At 44.4% G+C, this 20,096-nt stretch overlaps 1 protein-coding gene across 4 annotated transcripts in view; it reads left to right on the top strand.

The window, feature by feature from the left end:
- Positions 1–20,096, top strand: part of LOC135527404 (phosphatidylinositol 3,4,5-trisphosphate-dependent Rac exchanger 1 protein-like) — a 151,586-nt gene that overhangs the window by 46,078 nt on the left and 85,412 nt on the right. For all 4 annotated transcript variants that reach the window (XM_064955932.1, XM_064955931.1, XM_064955930.1 and 1 more), the window contains exons 6-10: positions 2,045–2,206; positions 10,793–10,926; positions 11,278–11,393; positions 12,856–13,005; positions 16,129–16,276. In XM_064955932.1, coding sequence (XP_064812004.1) covers positions 2,045–2,206; positions 10,793–10,926; positions 11,278–11,393; positions 12,856–13,005; positions 16,129–16,276 — 710 coding nt within the window. The remainder of the gene's footprint in view (positions 1–2,044; positions 2,207–10,792; positions 10,927–11,277; positions 11,394–12,855; positions 13,006–16,128; positions 16,277–20,096) is intronic.

Below are 20,096 nucleotides of genomic sequence, written 5' to 3'. Positions count from 1 at the left end.
GTCAGAAGGATAGTAGATGGGACCTGGCTACATAGGGTCAGAAGGATAGTAGATGGGACCTGGCTACATAGGGTCAGAAGGATAGTAGATGGACCTGGCTACACAGGATCAGAAGGATAGTAGACGGGACCTGGCTACATAGGGTCAGAAGGATAGTAGACGGGACCTGGCTACATAGGGTCAGAAGGATAGTAGATGGGACCTGGCTCCATAGGGTCAGAAGGATAGTAGATGGACCTGGCTACATAGGATCAGAAGGATAGTAGATGGACCTGGCTGTATAGGGTCAGAAGGATAGTAGATGGACCTGGCTGTATAGGGTCAGAAGGATAGTAGATGGACCTGGCTACATAGGGTCAGAAGGATAGTAGATGGGACCTGGCTACATAGGGTCAGAAGGATAGTAGATGGGACCTGGCTACATAGGGTCAGAAGGATAGTAGATGGGACCTGGCTACATAGGGTCAGAAGGATAGTAGATGGGACCTGGCTACATAGGGTCAGAAGGATAGTAGATGGGACCTGGCTACATAGGGTCAGAAGGATAGTAGATGGACCTGGCTACATAGGGTCAGAAGGATAGTAGACCTGTAAACAACAAAATAACATTGAGATAAATTACAATTAATTGTCTCACCCCTGTCAATCTGTATTTACACAGCTCAGTAAAAGGTATTTGCTTGCCTCCATTTATATATACACTACTGTTCAAAAGTTTGGGGTCACTTTTATAAATGTCTTAAAAAAAAGATAAGCACATTTTTTATTGCCCATTAAAATAACATTACATTTATCAGAAATACAGTGTAGACGTTGTAAATGACTATTGTAGCTGGAAATGGAAGATTGTTTTTAAAAAAGGAATATCTGCATAGGTGTACAGAGGCCCATTATCAGCAACAATCACTCCTGTGTTCCATTGGCACGTTGTGTTAGCTAATCCAAGTTTATCATTTTAAAAGGGTAATTGATCATTAGGAAACTCATTTGCAATATGTTAGCACAGCTGAAAACTGTTGTTCTGATTAAAGAAACAATAAAACTTGCCTTCTGTAGACTAGTTGAGTATCTGGAGCATCAGCATTTGTGGGTTTGATTACAGGCTCAAAATAGCCAGAAACAAAGACCTTTCTTCTGTAACTTGTCAGTCTATTCTTGTTCTGAGAAATGAAGGCTATTCCGTGAGAGAAATTGCCAAGAAACTGAAGATCTCATACAATGTGTACTACTCCCTTCACAGAACAGCACAAACTGGTTCAGAATAGAAAGAGATGTGGGAGGCCCTGGTGCACAACTGAGCAACAGGACAAGTACATGAGAGTGTCTAGTTTGAGAAACAGACACCTCACAAGTCCTCAACTGGCAGCTTAATTTTTATTTATTTTATTTAACCTTTATTTAACTAGGCAAGTCAGTAAAGAACAAATGTACATATTTACAATGACAGCCTAAGAACAGTTCTGCCCCTGAACAGATGTTTTAGCTTGTCAGCTCCGAGATTTGATCTAGCGACCTTTCAGTCACTGGCCCAACACTCTAATCAGTAGGCTACCTGCCACCCCATTAAATAGTACCCACAAAACACCAGTCTCAATGTCAACAGTGAAGAGGCGACTCCGGGATTCTGGCCTTCTAGGCAGAGTTGCAAAGAAAAAGCCATATCTCAGAATGGCCAATAAAAAGAAAAGATTAAGGTGGGCAAAAGACACCGGACAGAGGATCTCAGTCTAGAAGGCCAGCATCCCGGAGTCGCCTCTTCACTGTTGACGTTGAGACTGGTGTTTTGCCGGTGTGATTTCATGAAGCTGCCAGTTGAGGACTATTTACAGTATGATTGCGATTTTCCACCCCACGTCCAACTTCTCTCTTTTCCAACTTCTACATTCAACTTTCACATAATGAGCATGGTGCTTAACAGCCCTGGTGCGCTGGATGACATTTGAAACAAATATTGTTTATGTACTGTAGTACTACTGAAGACATTTTGACTCTTTGCCATCATCCCCGTATGGTCTTTATTCCCTACTCTCTCTCCCCCCACTAGGAGCTGCTGAAGCGGACACCCAAGAAGCACTCGGACTACCCTGCGGTGGAGGAGGCCCTGCAGGCCATGAAGGCAGTGTGCTCCAACATCAATGAGACCAAGAGGCAGATGGAGAAATTGGAGGCCCTGGAGCAGCTACAGTCGCACATCGAGGGCTGGGAGGTGAGGGATACTATCCTATTTTAGGCCATGGTGCTAGGATGCACCCTAAAGTTCACCATTGATGGAAGTAGAGAGGATGGGAGTGAGGGCAGAGAACAGTGCTCGAAGGTGAGAAAAGGGGGGAGAGAAGTGTTCCATAAGGATGAGGGGTGACAGAAGGGTGAGAGATTCATGGAAGGTGAAAAGAGAGAAAGGAGGAAGGAGTAATATAACAATGAGAAGGATGAGAGCGAGAGAGGTGTGGGAGGTGAGGAGAAAGATTGAGAGGTCTGAGATAAAGATGGATGAGAGTCAGATGAAGATGGAATGGAGAGAAAGAGAGAAAAGGGCAAGGTTCTCCTTTTATATAGAAATGGGACATGTGACCTGAAAGGGATAGAAAAGGGAAGCTCTGAGTTTGGAGTTTTGTCATTGGATTTACCCACTCTCTTTCTAGCTCGATCTCTCACACACGTATACTGTACACACACACACACACACACACACACAGACACACACACACACTGTCCACCTCATTGACCCCATCCCCACTCTGTCCCGGCTGTTGCTATAAAACTTTGGCCAGTTTTCGAGAGTCCACTGAGCACCATTTCATTTTCCGTGAAGGTAAAATGCTTCTCCAGCCTCCCAAATCACCAGCGTGCACAGTGCATAGAAGTGGCTTGGGAGTGGAGTGGCAACGATTAAAACATTCCCAAACCAGAAACCGTGGATTGATGGCAGCATTCGCGTGAAACTGAAAGCGCGAACCACTGCTTTTAATCAGGGCAAGGTGGCTGGAAACATGACCGAATACAAACAGTGCAGCCTTGGAGGGAATAGCTATCAAACAAGCTAAGCTTCAGTATAGAGACAGTGTAGAATCTCAATTCATTGGCTCAGACACAAGAGGTATGTGGCAGGGTCTACAGTCAATCACGGACTATAAGAATAAATCCAGCTCAGTCACGGACCAGGATGTCTTGCTCCCAGGCAGACTAAATAACTTTTTTGCCCGCTTTGTGCCACTGACACGGCCTGCAACTGGAACATGCGGTCTCTCCTTCACTGCAGCCGAGGTGAGTAAAACATTTAAACGTGTTAACCCTCGCAAGGCTGCAGGCCCAGACGGCATCCCCAGCCGCGCCCTCAGAGCATGTGCAGACCAGCTGGCTGGTGTGTTTACGGACATATTCAATCAATCCCTATACCAGTCTGCTGTTTACACATGCTTCAAGAGGGCCACCATTGTTCCTGTTCCCAAGAAAGCTAAGGTAACTGAGCTAAACGACTACCGCCCCGTAGCACTCACTTCCGTCATCATGAAGTGCTTTGAGAGAGTAGTCAAGGACCATATCACCTCCACCCTACCTGACACCCTAGACCCACTCCAATTTGCTTACCGCCCAAATAGTTCCACAGACGATGCAATCTCAACCACACTGCACACTGCCCTAACCCATCTGGACAAGAAGAATACCTAAGTGAGAATGCTGTTCATCAACTACAGCTCGGCATTTAACACCATAGTACCCTCCAAGCTCGTCATCAAGTTCGAGACCCTGGGTCTCCACCCCGCCCTGTGCAACTGGGTACTGGACTTCCTGACGGGCCGCCCCCAGGTGGTGAAGGTAGGCAACAACATCTCCACCCCGCTGATCCTCAACACTGGGGCCCCACAAGGGTGCGTTCTGAGCCCTCTCTCCTGTCAATCACTCAATCATCAAGTTTGCGGGCGACACAACAGTGGTAGGCTTTATTACCAACAACGATGAGGCGGCCTACAGGGAGGAGTTGAGGGCCCTCGGAGTGTGGTGTCAGGAAAATAACCTCACACTCAACGTCAACAAAACTAAGGAGATGATTGTGGACTTCAGGAAACAGCAGAGGGAACTCCCCCCTATCCACTTGATGGAACAGTAGTGGAGAGGGTAGTAAGTTTTATGTTCCTCGGTATACACATCACAGACAAACAGAATTGGTCCACCCACACAGACAGCATCGTGAAGAAGGTGCAGCAGCGCCTCTTCAACCTCAGGAGGCTGAAGAAATACGGCTTGTCACCAAAAGCACTCACAAACTTCTACAGATGCACAATCGAGAGCATCCTGGCGGGCTGTATCACCGCCTGGTACGGCAACTGCTCCGCCCACAACCGTAAGGCTCTCCAGAGGGTAGTGAGGTCTGCACAACGCATCACCGGGGGCAAACTACCTGCCCTCCAGGACACCTACACCACCCGATGTTACAGGAAGGCCCTAAAGATCATCAAGGACAACAACCACCCGAGCCACTGCCTGTTCACCCCGCTATCATCCAGAAGGCGAGGTCAGTACAGGTGCATCAAAGCTGGGACCGAGAGACTGAAAAACAGCTTCTATCTCAAGGCCATCAGACTGTTAAACAGCAACCACTAACATTGAGTGGCTGCTGCCAACACACTGACTCAACTCCAGCCACTTTAATAATGGGAATTGATGGGAAATTATGTAAAATATATCACTAGCCACTTTAAACAATGCTACCTAATATAATGTTTACATACCCTACATTATTCATCACATATGTATCCGTATATACTGTACTCTATCATCCACTGCATCTTTATGTAATACATGTGTCACAAGCCACTTTAACTATGCCACTTTGTTTACATACTCATCTCATATGTATATACTGTACTCGATACCATCTACTGTATCTTGCCTGTGCTGCTCTGTACCATCACTCATTCATATATCTTTATGTACATATTCTTTATCCCCTTACACTTGTGTATAAGACAGTAGTTTTGGAATTGTTAGTTAGTTTACTTGTTGGTTATTACTGCATTGTCGGAACTAGAAGCACAAGCATTTTGCTACACTCGCATTAACATCTGCTAACCATGTGTATGTGACAAATACAATTTGATTTGAGTGGAGTGGGGTGCCCAGTGCTTTTTTTCACACATCCCTCACCCTCCACAACAGAGCCCATGTCTCCTGACTCCCCTTGGCCCCCGAGAGGACAATCCACTCGCTCAAGAGCCAAGGGAAGGCCAACAGGCACCCTGCCCAATGTCACGATGTCATTGCGGTCCCTTCCACAGATCAATGTGTTGATATAGGAATGTGATTGTCTTTTTTTCTCTCCAATGTCTCTAATTCAATTCTACCTAATGACGTGGGGGCAGTTGGACATCTGCGTTTAGGATTGGTTCTCTCATATCACTTTGCATTGACCCCTAGTATTAGGATGAACGAGTAATGGGACATAGAGTTGCCGTCTACACTCTTGCGTATCACAGTCTCATGAAAGGCACTGTCCTTCCTTGCTCCCTGTAAAGCACTCCATCTTTAGCCCATTAGTTCTACTTTCTCCACTCCCCCACGTTCCAGTTGAATTACCACTCCACTCATAATGGGAATGTAGTAGTGCGGAATCAAGACCCAGCCGCATTACCGTTGTCCTGATAGACAGACAGACCCCACTATCCCTCCATCCACCACCTGGCTTTCTGCCCAGTTAAACATGGAATTGGATTGATCGGGGAAACCTTATGTCTGCTAGGCTGGTTGGAATCCATCTGACCTGAAATGGCACCTATTTTTGTGCACTATTCCCTATATCAAGGGGTACCCAAGTACTATTTGAGAAGGTCCTGTCGCACACATTTCCTAGGTGTCAAAGGTCCGGATGGATAATGTAATTTATCATCGTAGTAACAAACCCCCACCTCGCAACCCACTCGACCCAAAACTGTTCACACACCTCTTGTTGGTTGAGAAAACATTAAAAATGCACAAAGCTAATTTCCCACAATTCTGCACATTTTGCTTTGGGAAGAGATTGTTTTTCCTTTTTTAAGCTCATTTCCTGCAGTTCTACGCATTCTTCCATGTCTTATGTTTATTTATATGATACCAGGGGTCGAAGCCAGACCAAATAAAATATAAATAAATACATTTTGGAACCTGCTGTCCATATTGATCCCATTCTGGGTACCGTTCCGGACTTCCAGTTGAGTATGGGGGCCCTATATAGTGCACTACTTTCGACCAGGCCCCTTAGGGTGCCATTTCAGATGCACCCCATACGTGATTAACGTCACAGCTGAAATCCCATTGGTCATCCTTTGAAAATCTCTTTAGCTTTCTTGTTTACATTTTGTGGTAGTGTATAACCCTAAAAATACTAACTTACAAATGTCACATCTAATGACTATATTGTGATGAATGGACCTAAAGTTCAACCACGTTGTCAAAAAAGTTAATTGGCCACATACCGAGTCATATTAGAGCCTTTAGCACATACTGGATGATGTTATCCAGCTTCTAAAGCTACAAAGCTAATCAGAGAGACTTTAATATGTAGCCTGAATGATAATGAGTTATGAAACAAGTTGAATCTCTCAATTGAAAACGTGTGGGTGACGTAAAGAAGGACAAGTGAAATAGCCAGGTATTCAGACGCGCCTGAAATGCGGTTTGAGAGACATGCTAAGCGAACAGTTTTTCCCGTTTAGTTTGACAAGACTCCTTGTTGGTCCATTTTCGTCCGTTCAACTTTGACATTGAAAAGCCACCAAGGTTTTATTTCCTGTGAAACCGTGAGACTGGTTTGTTTTCCATAAGAAGCAACACAAACAGAAGTGTTCTTCGCACTTAATGTTTTCACACATACCAACAAATAGGTGTGATCATTCTACAGTGGTCCCTGCAGCATACGCTCAAACCGGTGTGATTAGAATGCTTATTTAGAATGTCCAGTTTTGATTGGCGCAACAGTCAGCATGTGAGCTAGCCACACTGTTTTTTTCACAGAAACCTTTTGTACAAGCACAGTCCTTACAGAGTTATGTTCTGAATGTGACCAGTTTATTTTTGGATGCAATGTTCAGACATTCACAGAAGTAGCGACAGCATAACACAATCGTCAGAACCGGAAAATGTAGGCTACATTAGTCTTAGTGTTAACTGAGGAAAGATTGACGTAACACAAGTGGTCACAGTTGGCTAACTCTCGGCTGACAGAAACTACAATATGAATTAGCTAATAGCAATTACTATTTATAATTTGTCACATTACGGGTGAGCTCACCATTGATCTAAATAATCGAGTAAAAACAAAAGTAATCCGACGATGGGGTAGTCTGTGTGCGCCTCTGTTTGTTTTTTGTGTCAACCAATGATAGAGGAGACTAGATGAGTTTGGTCTGTTTGCGGTGTGCATGTTAAAGGAGGTGTGTCAGCTACCTTCCCTTCATTCACTTCCGGAAGTTTACACGAAAGATGAGTGAACCATTCCTTCAGCTCCATTACAACGTCTTTGGTCAAACAGACACTTAGGTGATACCCAGAATGCATTATGTAATGTCAACAAACATGGCGCCACACATAGCTGGCAAATAGCTTAGCATTAGCTCATTATAATCAGTACAACTTTCAGATAAGTATTTTACACAGAACATAGGAATCCAATACAATCTATACAAGAATCAGAAGGCATTATTTGTCAGCAGTACTTGAAAACATGAATAAACCTGTAAATACATTATGCCACATGCATGTATACATTCAGTTGAAGTCGGTGGTTTACATACACCTTAGCCAGGTACATTTAAACTCAGTTTTTAATAATTCCTGACATTTAATCCTAGTAACAATTCCCCAGATTTAGGTCAGTTAGGATCACCACTTTATTTTAAGAATGTGAAATATCAGACTACTAGTAGAGAGTGATTTCTTTCAGCTTTTATTTCTTTCATCACATTCCCAGTGGGTCAGAATTTTACATACACTCAATTAGTATTTGGTAGCATTGCCTTTAAATTGTTTAACCTGGGTCAAATGTTTCGGGTAGCCTTCCACAAGCTTGCCACAACAAGTTGGGTGAATTTTGTCCCAATCCTCTTGACAGAGCTGGTGTAACTGAGTCAGGTTTGTAGGCCTCCTTGCTCGCACATGCTTTTTCAGTTCTGCCAACAAATTTTCTATAGGCTTGAGGTCAGGGCTTTGTGATGGCCACTCGAATACCTTGACTTTGTTGTCCTTAAGCCATTTTGCCACAACTTTGGATGTATGCTTGGGGTCATTGTCCATTTGGAAGACCCATTTGCGACCAAGCATTAACTTCCTGACTGATGTCTTGAGATGTTGCTTCAATATATCCACATAATTGGCCATCCTCATGAAGCCAGCTATTTTGTGAAGTGCACCAGTCCCTCCTGCAGCAAAGCACCCCCACAACATGATGCTGCCACCCCCGTGCTTCACGGTTGGGATGGTATTCTTCAGCTTGCAAGCTTCCCCCTTTTTCCTCCAAACATGACAATGGTCATTATATCCAAACAGTTCTATTTTTGTTTTATCAGATCAGAGGACATTTCTCCAAAAAGTATCATTTTTGTCCCCATGTTCAGTTGCAAACCGTAGTCTGGCTTTTTGTATGGCGGTTTTTGGAGCAGTGGCTTCTTCCTTGCTGAGCGGCCTTTCAGGTTATGTCGATATAGGACTCATTTTACTGTGGATATAGACACTCTTGTACCTGTGTCCTCCAGCATCTTCACAAGGTCCTTTACTGTTGATCTGGGATTGATTTGCACTTTTCGTACCAAAGTACATTCATCTCTAGGAGACAGAACGTGTCTCCTTCCTCAGCGGTATGACAGCTGCGTGGTCCCATGGTGTTTATACTTGCGTACTATTCTTGTACAGATGAACGTGGTACCTTCAGGCGTTTGGAAATGGTTCCCAAGGATGAACCAGACTTGTGGAGGTCTACAAAAAACATTCTGAGGTCTTGGCTGATTTCTTTTGATTTTCACATGTCATGGAAAGATGCACCGCGTTTGAAGGTAGGCCTTGAAATACATCCACAGGTACACCTCCAATTGACTCAAATTATGTCAATTAGCCTATCGGAAGCTTCTAAAGCCATGACATCATTTTTCCCCCAGGCTTTTTAAAGGCACAGTCAACTTAGTGTGTGTACACTTCTGATCTACTGGAATTATGATACAGTGAATTTTAAGTGAAATAATCTGTCTGTAAACAATTGTTGAAGAAATGACTTGTCATACACAAAGTAGATGTCCTAACTGACTTGCCAAAACTATAGTTTGTTAACAAGACATTTGTGGAGTTGTTGAAAAACAGTGTTTGTAAACTTCCGACTTATACATACATACATACATACATACATTACAAGTCAAAAGATTGACACACCTACTCATTCCAGGGTTTTGACTGTTTTCTACATCAAAACTATGAAATTACATTCAATGTTGCCTTGATGTCAGCTTTGCACACTGTTGGCAGTCACCTGGAATGCATTTCAATGAACAAGTGTGCCTTGTTAAGTTAATTTGTTGAATTTATTCCTTAAGCCAATCAGTTGTGTTGTGACAAGGTAGGGGTGGTATTCAGAAGATAGCCCTATTTGGTAAAAGACCAAGTTTATTTTATGGCAAGAACAGCTCAAATAAGCAAAGAGAAATGACAATCCATCATTACTTTAAGACATGAGGGTCAGTCAATCAAGAACTCTGATAGTTTGAGAGACTGCACTTGAAGAAACTATCAAGCGCTATGATGAAGCTGGCTCTCAGGAGGACTGCCACAGGAAAGGAAGACCCAGAGTTACCTCTGCTGCAGAGTATAAGTTCATTAGTTTTCTGCACCTCAGACTGCAGCCCAAATAAATGCGTCAGAGTTAAAGTCACCGACACATCTCATCATCAACTGTTCTGAGGAGACTGCGTGAATCAGGCCTTCATGGTGGAAGTGCGCCAAGAAACACAAGCGATGAACATTAGACTGGTGGAAATCTGTCCTTTTGGTCTGATGAGTCGAAATTTGAGATTTTTGGTTCCAACTACTGTGTCTTTGTGAGGCGCAGAGTAGGTGAACGGAGTATCTCTGCATGTGTGGTTTCCACAGTGAAGCATGGAAGAAGCGAGTCCAGGCTCTGTCGCAGCCGGCCGCGACCGGGAGACCCATGGGAAGGCGCACAATTGTCCCAGCGCCGTCCGGGTTAGGGGAGGGTTTGGCCGGAAGGGATGTTCTTGTCCCATCGTGCACTCGTGACTCCTGTGGCTGCATTGTTGAGAGCATCTTGACTGGCTCCATCACCGTTTGGAATGGCAACCGCTTGGCATCTTACCACAAGGCCCAGTACATCACTTGGGCCGAGTTCCCTGTCATCCAGGACCTCTATACCAGGCGGTGTCAGACGATGTTCCAAAACTCCAGTCACCCAAGTTCGACTGTTCCATCTGCTACCGCATGTCTAGAGGTTTTGATGCACCAAATCTGGAACCGACAGGACCCTGAACAGCTTGCACACCCAAGCCATAAGACTGCTAAATAGTTAACTAAATAGCTAGCCTATTTGTATTGACCATTTTTTGCACTAACTCTAACCCAAGTTAATGTTACTCACATTGTATTTATCCCTTGTGTTTATTATTTTTAAATGTTCCTCTGCATTGTTGGGAAGGGCCCATAAGTAAGCATTTCACTTCTAGCCTACACCTGTTGTTTACGAAACATGTGACAAATACGATTTGATTTGAGAGATTGACGGGCACCAGTGATCTAATTGCCACCCTCTCTTGACTGTCAGGGCACCAATCTGACTGACATCTGCACCGAGCTGCTGCTCCACGGCAACCTGCTCAAGATCTCCGCCGGCAACATCCAAGAGAGAGTCTTCTTCCTGTTTGACAACCTCCTGGTCTACTGCAAGAGGAAGTCCAGGTGAGATGGGGGTAGGAAGGGAAGGAGTGACGGAGTCATGCACCTCAGGAAAGTGGCAGGAATGTGTTTTCATTCATTGACGAGAAGTCACCATAGAAAGAAGCCAGACGTGGAAAAACTGAGTAAATCGCCAAATCCTGTTTGTGTAGTGTGTACCAAGCTCATTTTATATGCAAACAAAACAAACTAACGTGTGTGTGTGTGTGTGTGTGTGTGTGTGTGTGTGTGTGTGTGTACTTGCCCCTGTGTGTGCTTGAGCACTGTATAATTGTTGTTTTTTCAAAGTTCCCAACATATTTTTCTTCTGAGCAGGAGTAACACATTTTCACAATTTTATGTTAAATTTCGTAGGGTAACTGGGAAGAAATCCACAAAGAGGACCAAGTCCATCAATGGCCCCCTGTACGTGTTCAGAGGAAGAATCAACACAGAGGTGATGGAAGTGGAAAACGTTGAGGATGGAACAGGTTCGTGCCAGCCCCACCAGTCATCAGTTCTTATAGGAGCATCCATCCATCCCTCTTTTCATTCATCCATTCAGTCATTTTCTTTCTTTCTAGATTAGCTGGTAGAGTAGATGATACAAAGCTAATGAGTGTTGACAATTTGGGTGTGGCAATAAAATCTTGCGTAGGTTTTTCTTGTTTGAACTGCTTACAAACGGTCAGGTGACTATATGAATCTGCTGTCTGCACATTGGTTCAGAGCGGATGCACCGACCTGCATTTCACACCTTTGAACTACTGGGATGCATGCTGTTGCAAGAACTGGCACTTAACAACTTACAACACTGTTTTGCTTATGTGGTTTATTGCACACCAGCATTTTTTTTTCATGTCTTGTGTTCAAATAGTAGTTAAAATCGTTCAAATAATTTAGTTGTGCTTAATCGAGCTTGCCTGGGGCAATATAACCAATGAAGTAGCCCCTAAAATGCTAATCCCTCCGTTCTTGCACTCCAGACAGACTCAAGGAAATGTTCAAAGCATCTGAAAGATTTCAAGTATTCTTTGAACTCAGGTCTGGTTGTTTTCTGTGAGTGGGTTCTAGTTGTAGCTGTAGGCCTTAGAGGTATGAATGCACTTCTTCTTGGGTTCACATGCCTTTTCTCTGTGCCCCACGAGTTATTTGCTGCCTGTCGCTTCATACTTTCAGAGGAAATCACAGAGGAAAACATGTTCTCTCTCTGCATGTTTCTCAGAGAGACCGTATAACCTGATAGTGGGACCAAGGTCATGTGTCCTCTTTACACTGCCAGCTTAGCTTGTCTAAGGTTGATAACTGCACTTTTACACCATTCCATTGATTAGTTTTACAGTAATAAGGACAAGACCTAGTGACTATTTTTTTCTTCAACTAAATATTACAACATTGACATGCACTGACAACTGCAGCTAGACAACATGTAAACAAACAACAAAGCGAAGCCCAGTTCCTCGTTCGCAAGGAGACCTTTTTTTCGGGTGAGTGTGTGTATATACAGTCACACTGCTTTCATTCAACTCCATTACCCCAACCCAATCAGTGTGTGTGTGTGTGTGTGTGTGTGTGTGTGTGTGTGTGTGTGTGTGTGTGACACCCTTACAGGTCAGCAGAAATATGTATTTTACGGCGCTGCTATTTTTTTTCTTAGCAGTACTTACAGAATGATGGATATTGAAAACTCCATGGTGTTTCAAAGATGGGTGATGCTTGAGAGTGGTGTGGCTAGGCAGGCTGTATTACCTTCCAAGTTTGTTACAACTGAGGTCAACACAAGTTCATTAACACTGCATCTTTTAGCACCAAGATAAAAAGGTAGTGCAGTATTGATATCAATGTCAATCAACAGAATTACGGTTAAAAAAAATAAAGGTTATTTCAAGAAGAGGAGTCATGGTGTGTGTACTGTACCATGGTCCCTTACTTGTTATGTACCTCTTTTCTTAGCTGACTACCACAGCAACAACTACACAGTGACCAACGGCTGGAAGATCCACAACACGGCCAAGAACAAGTGGTTCGTCTGCATGGCCAAGAACGCAGAGGACAAGCAGAAGTGGCTCGACGCCATCTTGAGGGAACGAGAGCAGAGAGAGAGTGAGTAGAATTAAAAGAGGGATGTCACTCACACTCCTTCTCTCCCACCTCCGTGGAGTGTGTGAAAGAATGCTCTCATGTTTTTCTGGTTGTGCTGGCTGTGCTGGCTGACCTCCTCGACTGATGCAGTATCTCAGCAATGCTACGCTACGTGTTGCTAACACAATAACGGTTCAGATAAACAAATGGTTAGCGTTGCAAGAGGGAACAAAATAATTCCTCCTGGCTGTTGTGAGAGCTCCAATTGTCGCACGCAGGCATGCAAATGAATTGGTGCATCACTAAGACTGTTGTGGTATGCTTATGGTATGTGGATTATGATGCAGTATGTCTTACTACCCAGAGTCTCTCGAGCTTGCTAGCATTTGTTTCATAAATAAAGTCTTAAGATCATGCCGTGATGACCTAGACCTGCGTTGCCAAATGTATGCAGGTGAGAGCCTGGAGTTTAACGTTCAAAGAAAAGAGCCAGTCGCCTCATGCAACGCAGTACGAGACCATGTTTTCTAATCAACACCCCCGAGAGAGAGCACTTTCTGGAGCAGTTCACTCACAAACAAACTCGAGATGTGCAAAAAAACAGAGCCCGAAAAAGAGCAGTAGCAGCAGCTTTGCCAGAAACCTTAACGCACCAAGCGTGCCAATAAAGCTTGAAAGGCTTTTGCAGGATTCTGTGGCTGTAGGCATGCCTGGTGATACCTGATAGCATTGGAGGCAGAAATCACAACCGCTTTCCCCAAACTGCATGCAAATGGCAATGACTCAACTTAAACAGCCAATGGTTTTGAACAAATAACCACACCTGGTTCTAGCTGTGTAAAACAATATTGAATATTTGAAATGTAGCGAATGAGACTAACGCATGGCCTTGAGTGAGCGGTCACAGCAGAAGTCATGGTATCAGTACCTGATCCTGTGGCTACAGTCGAGAAGTGGAGCTTTCCAGAGTACCAAGGGACATTCTGGGTATCCGGTTATGCTAGGCGGAAGTTGACCTGAGGCTAATAGATACCAGATCAGTCACAGTGCAGCCGACCCCAACCCCCCTCCCTGAACCCCCAGCCCAGCCCACATCTGGAAGGTTTGACCATGGCCATTAGATCCACGGCACATCCCTTTCATCCCTGTTTTACTATTGATACCTGACCCATTGTTGGATTCCAGTTCCCGCAGCACACCTCTTTAAAAGGGCACTGACTTCAGTTGGAGGTTTTGGTTGTGGCCCCTTTAAATACTCCCAAGACAGATCAATTTGTTTTGGCCCTGGCAGCTGGATGGGTCTGAGATCGTCTTATCAAAGATTTTGTGGCGATTGAGGGAAAATGAGTGGGCGAGCATGTAAGCCGGTTAGTCTGTGCCTGTGAGAGTGGGAAGAGGGGGGTCTCGTCAGGCACGGACAGCTGGGGCCCCTTGCACCAGGACCAGACCCCAGTCTGTCCAATGGCACTCTTTGTTTGAGTCTACTCCAGCTCCTGTCAAGTGTAATCCAACCCCACCTCCATCAGCGGCACCCAGCTCTGGCACACCCGCAAATTGAGTATGAATTGGCAGAGTCCCATGGTTTAGCAGGACAGTGGAATTTAGCCAATCAGAGAGCCTGATGATGGATCTCCAAGGTTCATAGAGCCCAACCGTGTAGTTTAGCAGCTCAGAGAGCCCCACGGTAGAGTTTAGAACAGAGCTAGTTTTACCTACAGTATATGGTTTGGTAGCTCTGTGAGCATGGTCGACCTTCAACGGCTCAACATCAACTGTTGTTTTGAATTGCCTCTACATGTTTTTCATAAGTTAACATTATTACTCATCTCAGTTGTGTTGCAGCTTGGTAAACATAACTGCTGCGCTACACCAAAGATATAAACGCTCAGTGATGCCACAGTACATTGGCAGGCGAGTGTCCATACAGGACATTGGCAGGCGAGTGTCCATGCAGTACATTGGCAGGCGAGTGTCCATGCAGTACATTGGCAGGCGAGTGTCCATGCAGTACATTGGCAGGCGAGTGTCCATGCAGTACATTGGCAGGCGTGTGTCCATGCAGTACATTGGCAGGCGAGTGTCCATGCAGTACATTGGCAGGCGAGTGTCCATGCAGTACATTGGCAGGCGAGTGTCCATGCAGTACATTGGCAGGCGTGTGTCCATCCAGTACATTGGCAGGCGAGTGTCCATCCAGTACTTTGGCAGGCGAGTGTCCATACAGTACATTGGCAGGCGAGTGTCCATGCAGTACATTGGCAGGCGAGTGTCCATGCAGTACATTGGCAGGTGAGTGTCCATACAGTACATTGGCAGGCGAGTGTCCATACAGTACATTGGCAGGCGAGTGTCCATGCAGTACATTGGCAGGCGAGTGTCCATGCAGTACATTGGCAGGCGAGTGTCCATGCAGTACATTGGCAGGCGTGTGTCCATCCAGTACATTGGCAGGCGAGTGTCCATCCAGTACTTTGGCAGGCGAGTGTCCATACAGTACATTGGCAGGCGAGTGTCCATCCAGTACTTTGGCAGGCGAGTGTCCATCCAGTACATTGGCAGGCGAGTGTCCATCCAGTACATTGGCAGGCGAGTGTCCATGCAGTACATTGGCAGGCGAGTGTCCATGCAGTACATTGTTCGAGACCTAGACAGATTAACATCTGCATTTCCATCCGAAGGAGGTGGCATACGCCCCTGTACCGTGCCAGACTCCCCAACGAGGTCCTGCAGGCAGGGGCATTGCGTCTTTTGACAGCCCCTTGACAGCCTCTCCCCCTTGGGGGCTGAAACGTGTAGACGTCAGAGGGCTGACTGGAGGAAATGGTGGTGTCCCTCAGGGTTAGGTGTTGGGCCTTGTTTTTTTGGCTGCTGTGACTGCTGCAGCCCCCCTGTGCAAGTCATGGGAATCAGAATGGCTTGTTATGCAGTGAGAGGAGGGATGCAGTCTTTCTCTCGTTCACTCTCTCACCACACAGGGATTTTTCTTTACCCTTATATTTTCTCCCCTTCCTTTCCTGCGTCTGAAAACCAATTTCACAGTTGGGTTAGACAAATATTGATTGCAGTTTCTAACACCTTAGGCTTTCGATAATATGCAAAATGCTTTGGTGTCTGACCCCTTCAGTTTTTCTCTATTGGTAACAGGTCTGAAGCTTGGGATGGAGCGGGATGCCTACGTTATGATTGCCAAGAAAGGCGAGAAGCTTTACCATATGATGATGACCAAGAGCCGCCACCTGATCAAGGACCGGCGCCGAAAGCTGACTACCGTGCCCAAGTGCTTCATGGGAAAGTGAGTTCTTTCCCCCCGATTAACTAACTGATGAGGGAGGTGTCTGGGAGTGGTTTTCCTCCCTGTGTTGGGAGCCAAGCACTTTGTCATTGGAGGCGACGGTTCCCAACAAATACAGAAAGAGCTTCATTAGAGAAGAGACCTTCCCTTTAACTGCCAGAGCATAATTTGGAACACCCTCCCCTCAAGGTGTGTCTGTGAATTAGCATGAACACACATGCTACAGGAATCCTACATTTACCCTGCTTTCACAGTTATACGCACAAACCCACCCACCCACACACACACACACACACACACACTTTGGCATGAACACACATGTGGGCATCACACTTTTAGTCTGCTTCCACAGCAGGGAACACGCAAACATTGCATGAACACACATACAGTGGCAAGAAAAAGTATGTGAACCCTCTGGAATTACCTGGATTTCTGCATAAATTGGTCATAAAATTTGATATGGTTTTCATCTTAGTCACAACAATAGACAAACACAGTCTGCTTAAACTAATAGCACACAAACAAGAATATGTTTTCATGTCTTTATTGAACACTCCATGTAAACATTCACAGTGCAGGGTGGAAAAGTATGTGAAACCTTGGATTTAATAACTGGTTGACCTTCCTTTGGCAGCAATAACCTCAAGCAAACAATTTCTGTAGTTGTGAATCAGACCTGTACAATGGTCAGGAGGAATGTTGGTCCATTCCTCTTTACAAAACTGCTTCAGTTCAGCAATATTCTTGGGATGTCTGGTGTGAACTGCTCTCAAGGTCATGCCACAGCATTTTAAATTGGGTTGAGGTCAGGACTCTGACTGGGCCACTCCAGAAGATGTATTTTCTTCTGTTGAAGCCATTCTGTTTACTTCTGTGTTTTGGGTCGTTGTCCTGTTGCATCACCCAACTTCTGTTGAGCTTCAATTGGCGGACAGATAGCCTTACATTCTTCTGCAAATTGTCTTGAAAAACTTGGAAATTCATTTTTCCATTGATGATCGCAAGCTGTCCAGGCCATGAGGCAACAAAGCAGCCCCAAACCATGATGCTCCCTCCACCATACTTTACAGTTGGAATGAGGTTATGATGGTGGTGTGCTGTGCCTGTTTTTCTCCACACATCGTGTTGTGTGTTCCTTCCAAACAACTCTACTTTAATTTCATCTGTCCACATAATATTTTGCCAGTAGAACTGTGGAACATCCAGGTTCTCTTTTGCAAAATTCAGACGTACAGCAGTAGTTTTTTTAGACAGCAGTGGCTTCTTCTGTGGTGTCCTCCCATGAACACCATTCTTGTTTAGTGTTTCACGAATCGTAGACTCATCAACAGAGATGATTCCATGTTGCAGAGATTTCTGTAAGTCTTTAGCTGACACTCTAGGATTCTTCTTAACCTCATTGAGCATTCTGTACTGTGCTCTTGCAGTCATCTTTGCAGGATGGCCACTCCTTGGGAGAGTAGCAACAGTGCTGAACTTTCCCCATTTATATGCAATTTGTCTTACCGTGGACTGATGAACGTCAAGGCTTTTAGAGATACATTTGTAACCCTTTCCAGCTTTATGCAAGTCAACAATTCTTAATCTTAGATCTTCTGAGATCTCTTTTGTTCGAGGCATGGTTCACGTCAGTCAATGCTTCATATGAATAGCAAACTCACATTTTGTGAGTTTTTTTATATTGCAAGGCAGCTCTAACCAACGTCTCCAGTCTCATTGATTGGACGCCAGGTTAGCTCACTCCTGACTCCAATTAGCTTTTGGAGAAGTCATTAGCCTAGGGGTTCACATACTTTTTCCAACCTACACTGTGAATGTTTAAATGTTATATTCAATACAGACAAGAAAAATACAATAATGTGTGTGTTATTAGTTTAAGCACACTTTGTTTGAGTATTGTTGTGACTTAGAGGAAGATCAGATCAAATTTGATGACCAATTTATTCACATATTGTTTTCTTGCCATTGTATTTGGATATTAACACACACACACAGAAATGACCCATTTAGACTGCTTTCTCAGCAATGCTCATGAACACACACTCGTTTTGCATGAACACACACACACACAGGAATCACACATTTAGCCTGCTTTCTCAGCAATGCTCACATGCACACAGCGAGCCACTGGACTGAGCTGCGCTCTCCTTTTTTCTTTCCCATCAGTCTTTTGAATGCCATGAATTAACAATGAGGGCTGATTTGCCTGCAAGTAATGCATTTTTCATCATGCCTCACAGCTCCATAACAAAGTGTTTGCGAGATTCCTTTCAGGGGAAGGGGGTGAAAGAAGGGAGGAAAACGATGTTGATCACCAGGCATTCATTATGGAGTCAGTCAGCATCATAACAAGGATTTAATGAGTTTCTTTAGAACTGTAAAATGCCATGTCAGGGAGGTACGATTCCATGGGCGTTATGTGTGGGGCAGTTGTCATTCTGTCTTATAAGATTGAATTTCTAACCCCAAATGAATTTGATACAGAATCCTACAATGCTTATCAGTGCCCTCCCAAGTACTACTGATAAGAGAACTCATAATGCCAAAAACAATAACATTTCACACTGTCCTGACTGTCCCGCACCCAAACAAGCTCACTGCTTTCCCCCCTCTGTACCTCAAGCCGTCCATCCCCTCTGGTAGTTTTCCTTGTATGACATCCATATAAACACGAGGGGCAGCATTCTTCCCTCCTGTCAGCCCTCCCTCCCTGCATCCTTCCCTTCCTGTTTTTATTGAATGCATCCTCTCTGTGTTACTGATGTTATTATAAATGAACATAGCTCACTTCAGGAGATGTCACTAAGTCTTATTGGATTAAATGAATCCGGTACAGAATGCCAATTTCACAGTGCCATTTATCTTCATAGCTCCCTAATTCCACAATTTTTCAACGTCGTATTTAGGCAGTTGGTCGTATTCTTCTTTTAGCCTTCCTCTTTCTCAGCCAATTTCCTAATGCAGGTTTCTTTGCTCACATTGGTGCCTGTATTGCAGCTTTGGTTTGGCAATGCAGTATTCATTGGCACGAAATGGAAGAAAACAGGCCCAAACATAAAAGGGTTACCTTAATTCTTATCTTATTTTCCTATAAGAAAAACTTGTTTTAGTTTTATGTTACAAAACGTTTTTCTATGTTTTGCTATGTTGTGCAGTAATGAATACGACCCAGATCTTGTGTATGCTGGATGTGCAAACTGATGTGGTTTTCACAAGATTAATTCATTTGACAGATTAGTATCTTGCACAATAGAAACAACATTTGCAATATCAAGTTCCTTGTTCAAGATGAAGCAAGCCTTCATGTTGACTCTGATGTAGGATATCCAATAGCTAACTTAGATGACATTGTAGCATGCTGTGCAGAATGTCCGATACAGACACGTGTTCATATGCATGCACGCACACATACAGTACACACACACTGAGATAATCCCTTAACTTTACACACACACACACACACACACATATTACACATTTAGCCTGCTTTGGCAGGACTACTCATGACCGTTTGTTCGTTCATACATACATACACATTTGGCATGAACATGCATGCAGAGGAATCATACATTTACCCTGCTTTCGCAGCAGGGTACACAAGCACTCTCTCACATTTTGCATGAATCACAGGAATCGCACATTTAGCCTGCGTTCTCAGCAATGCTCACTCACACATACACATTCAGACAGTCGCTCACATTCACTGTTCGTCGTTCAATGGGATATTGAGTTTGCTCAGTGGCGTGGAACATTGAGCAGAGGGAAATGTTATTTTATCTGCTCCAAACATCTGGTTTGCTCAGTGTCTCAAGAGGGACAA

The sequence above is a fragment of the Oncorhynchus masou genome, chromosome 33, assembly GCF_036934945.1.
Source record: "Oncorhynchus masou masou isolate Uvic2021 chromosome 33, UVic_Omas_1.1, whole genome shotgun sequence".
NCBI lineage: Eukaryota > Metazoa > Chordata > Actinopteri > Salmoniformes > Salmonidae > Oncorhynchus > Oncorhynchus masou.
The sequence above is the reverse complement of the archived record's forward strand: the minus strand, read 5'-3'. Positions and strand labels throughout refer to the sequence as shown.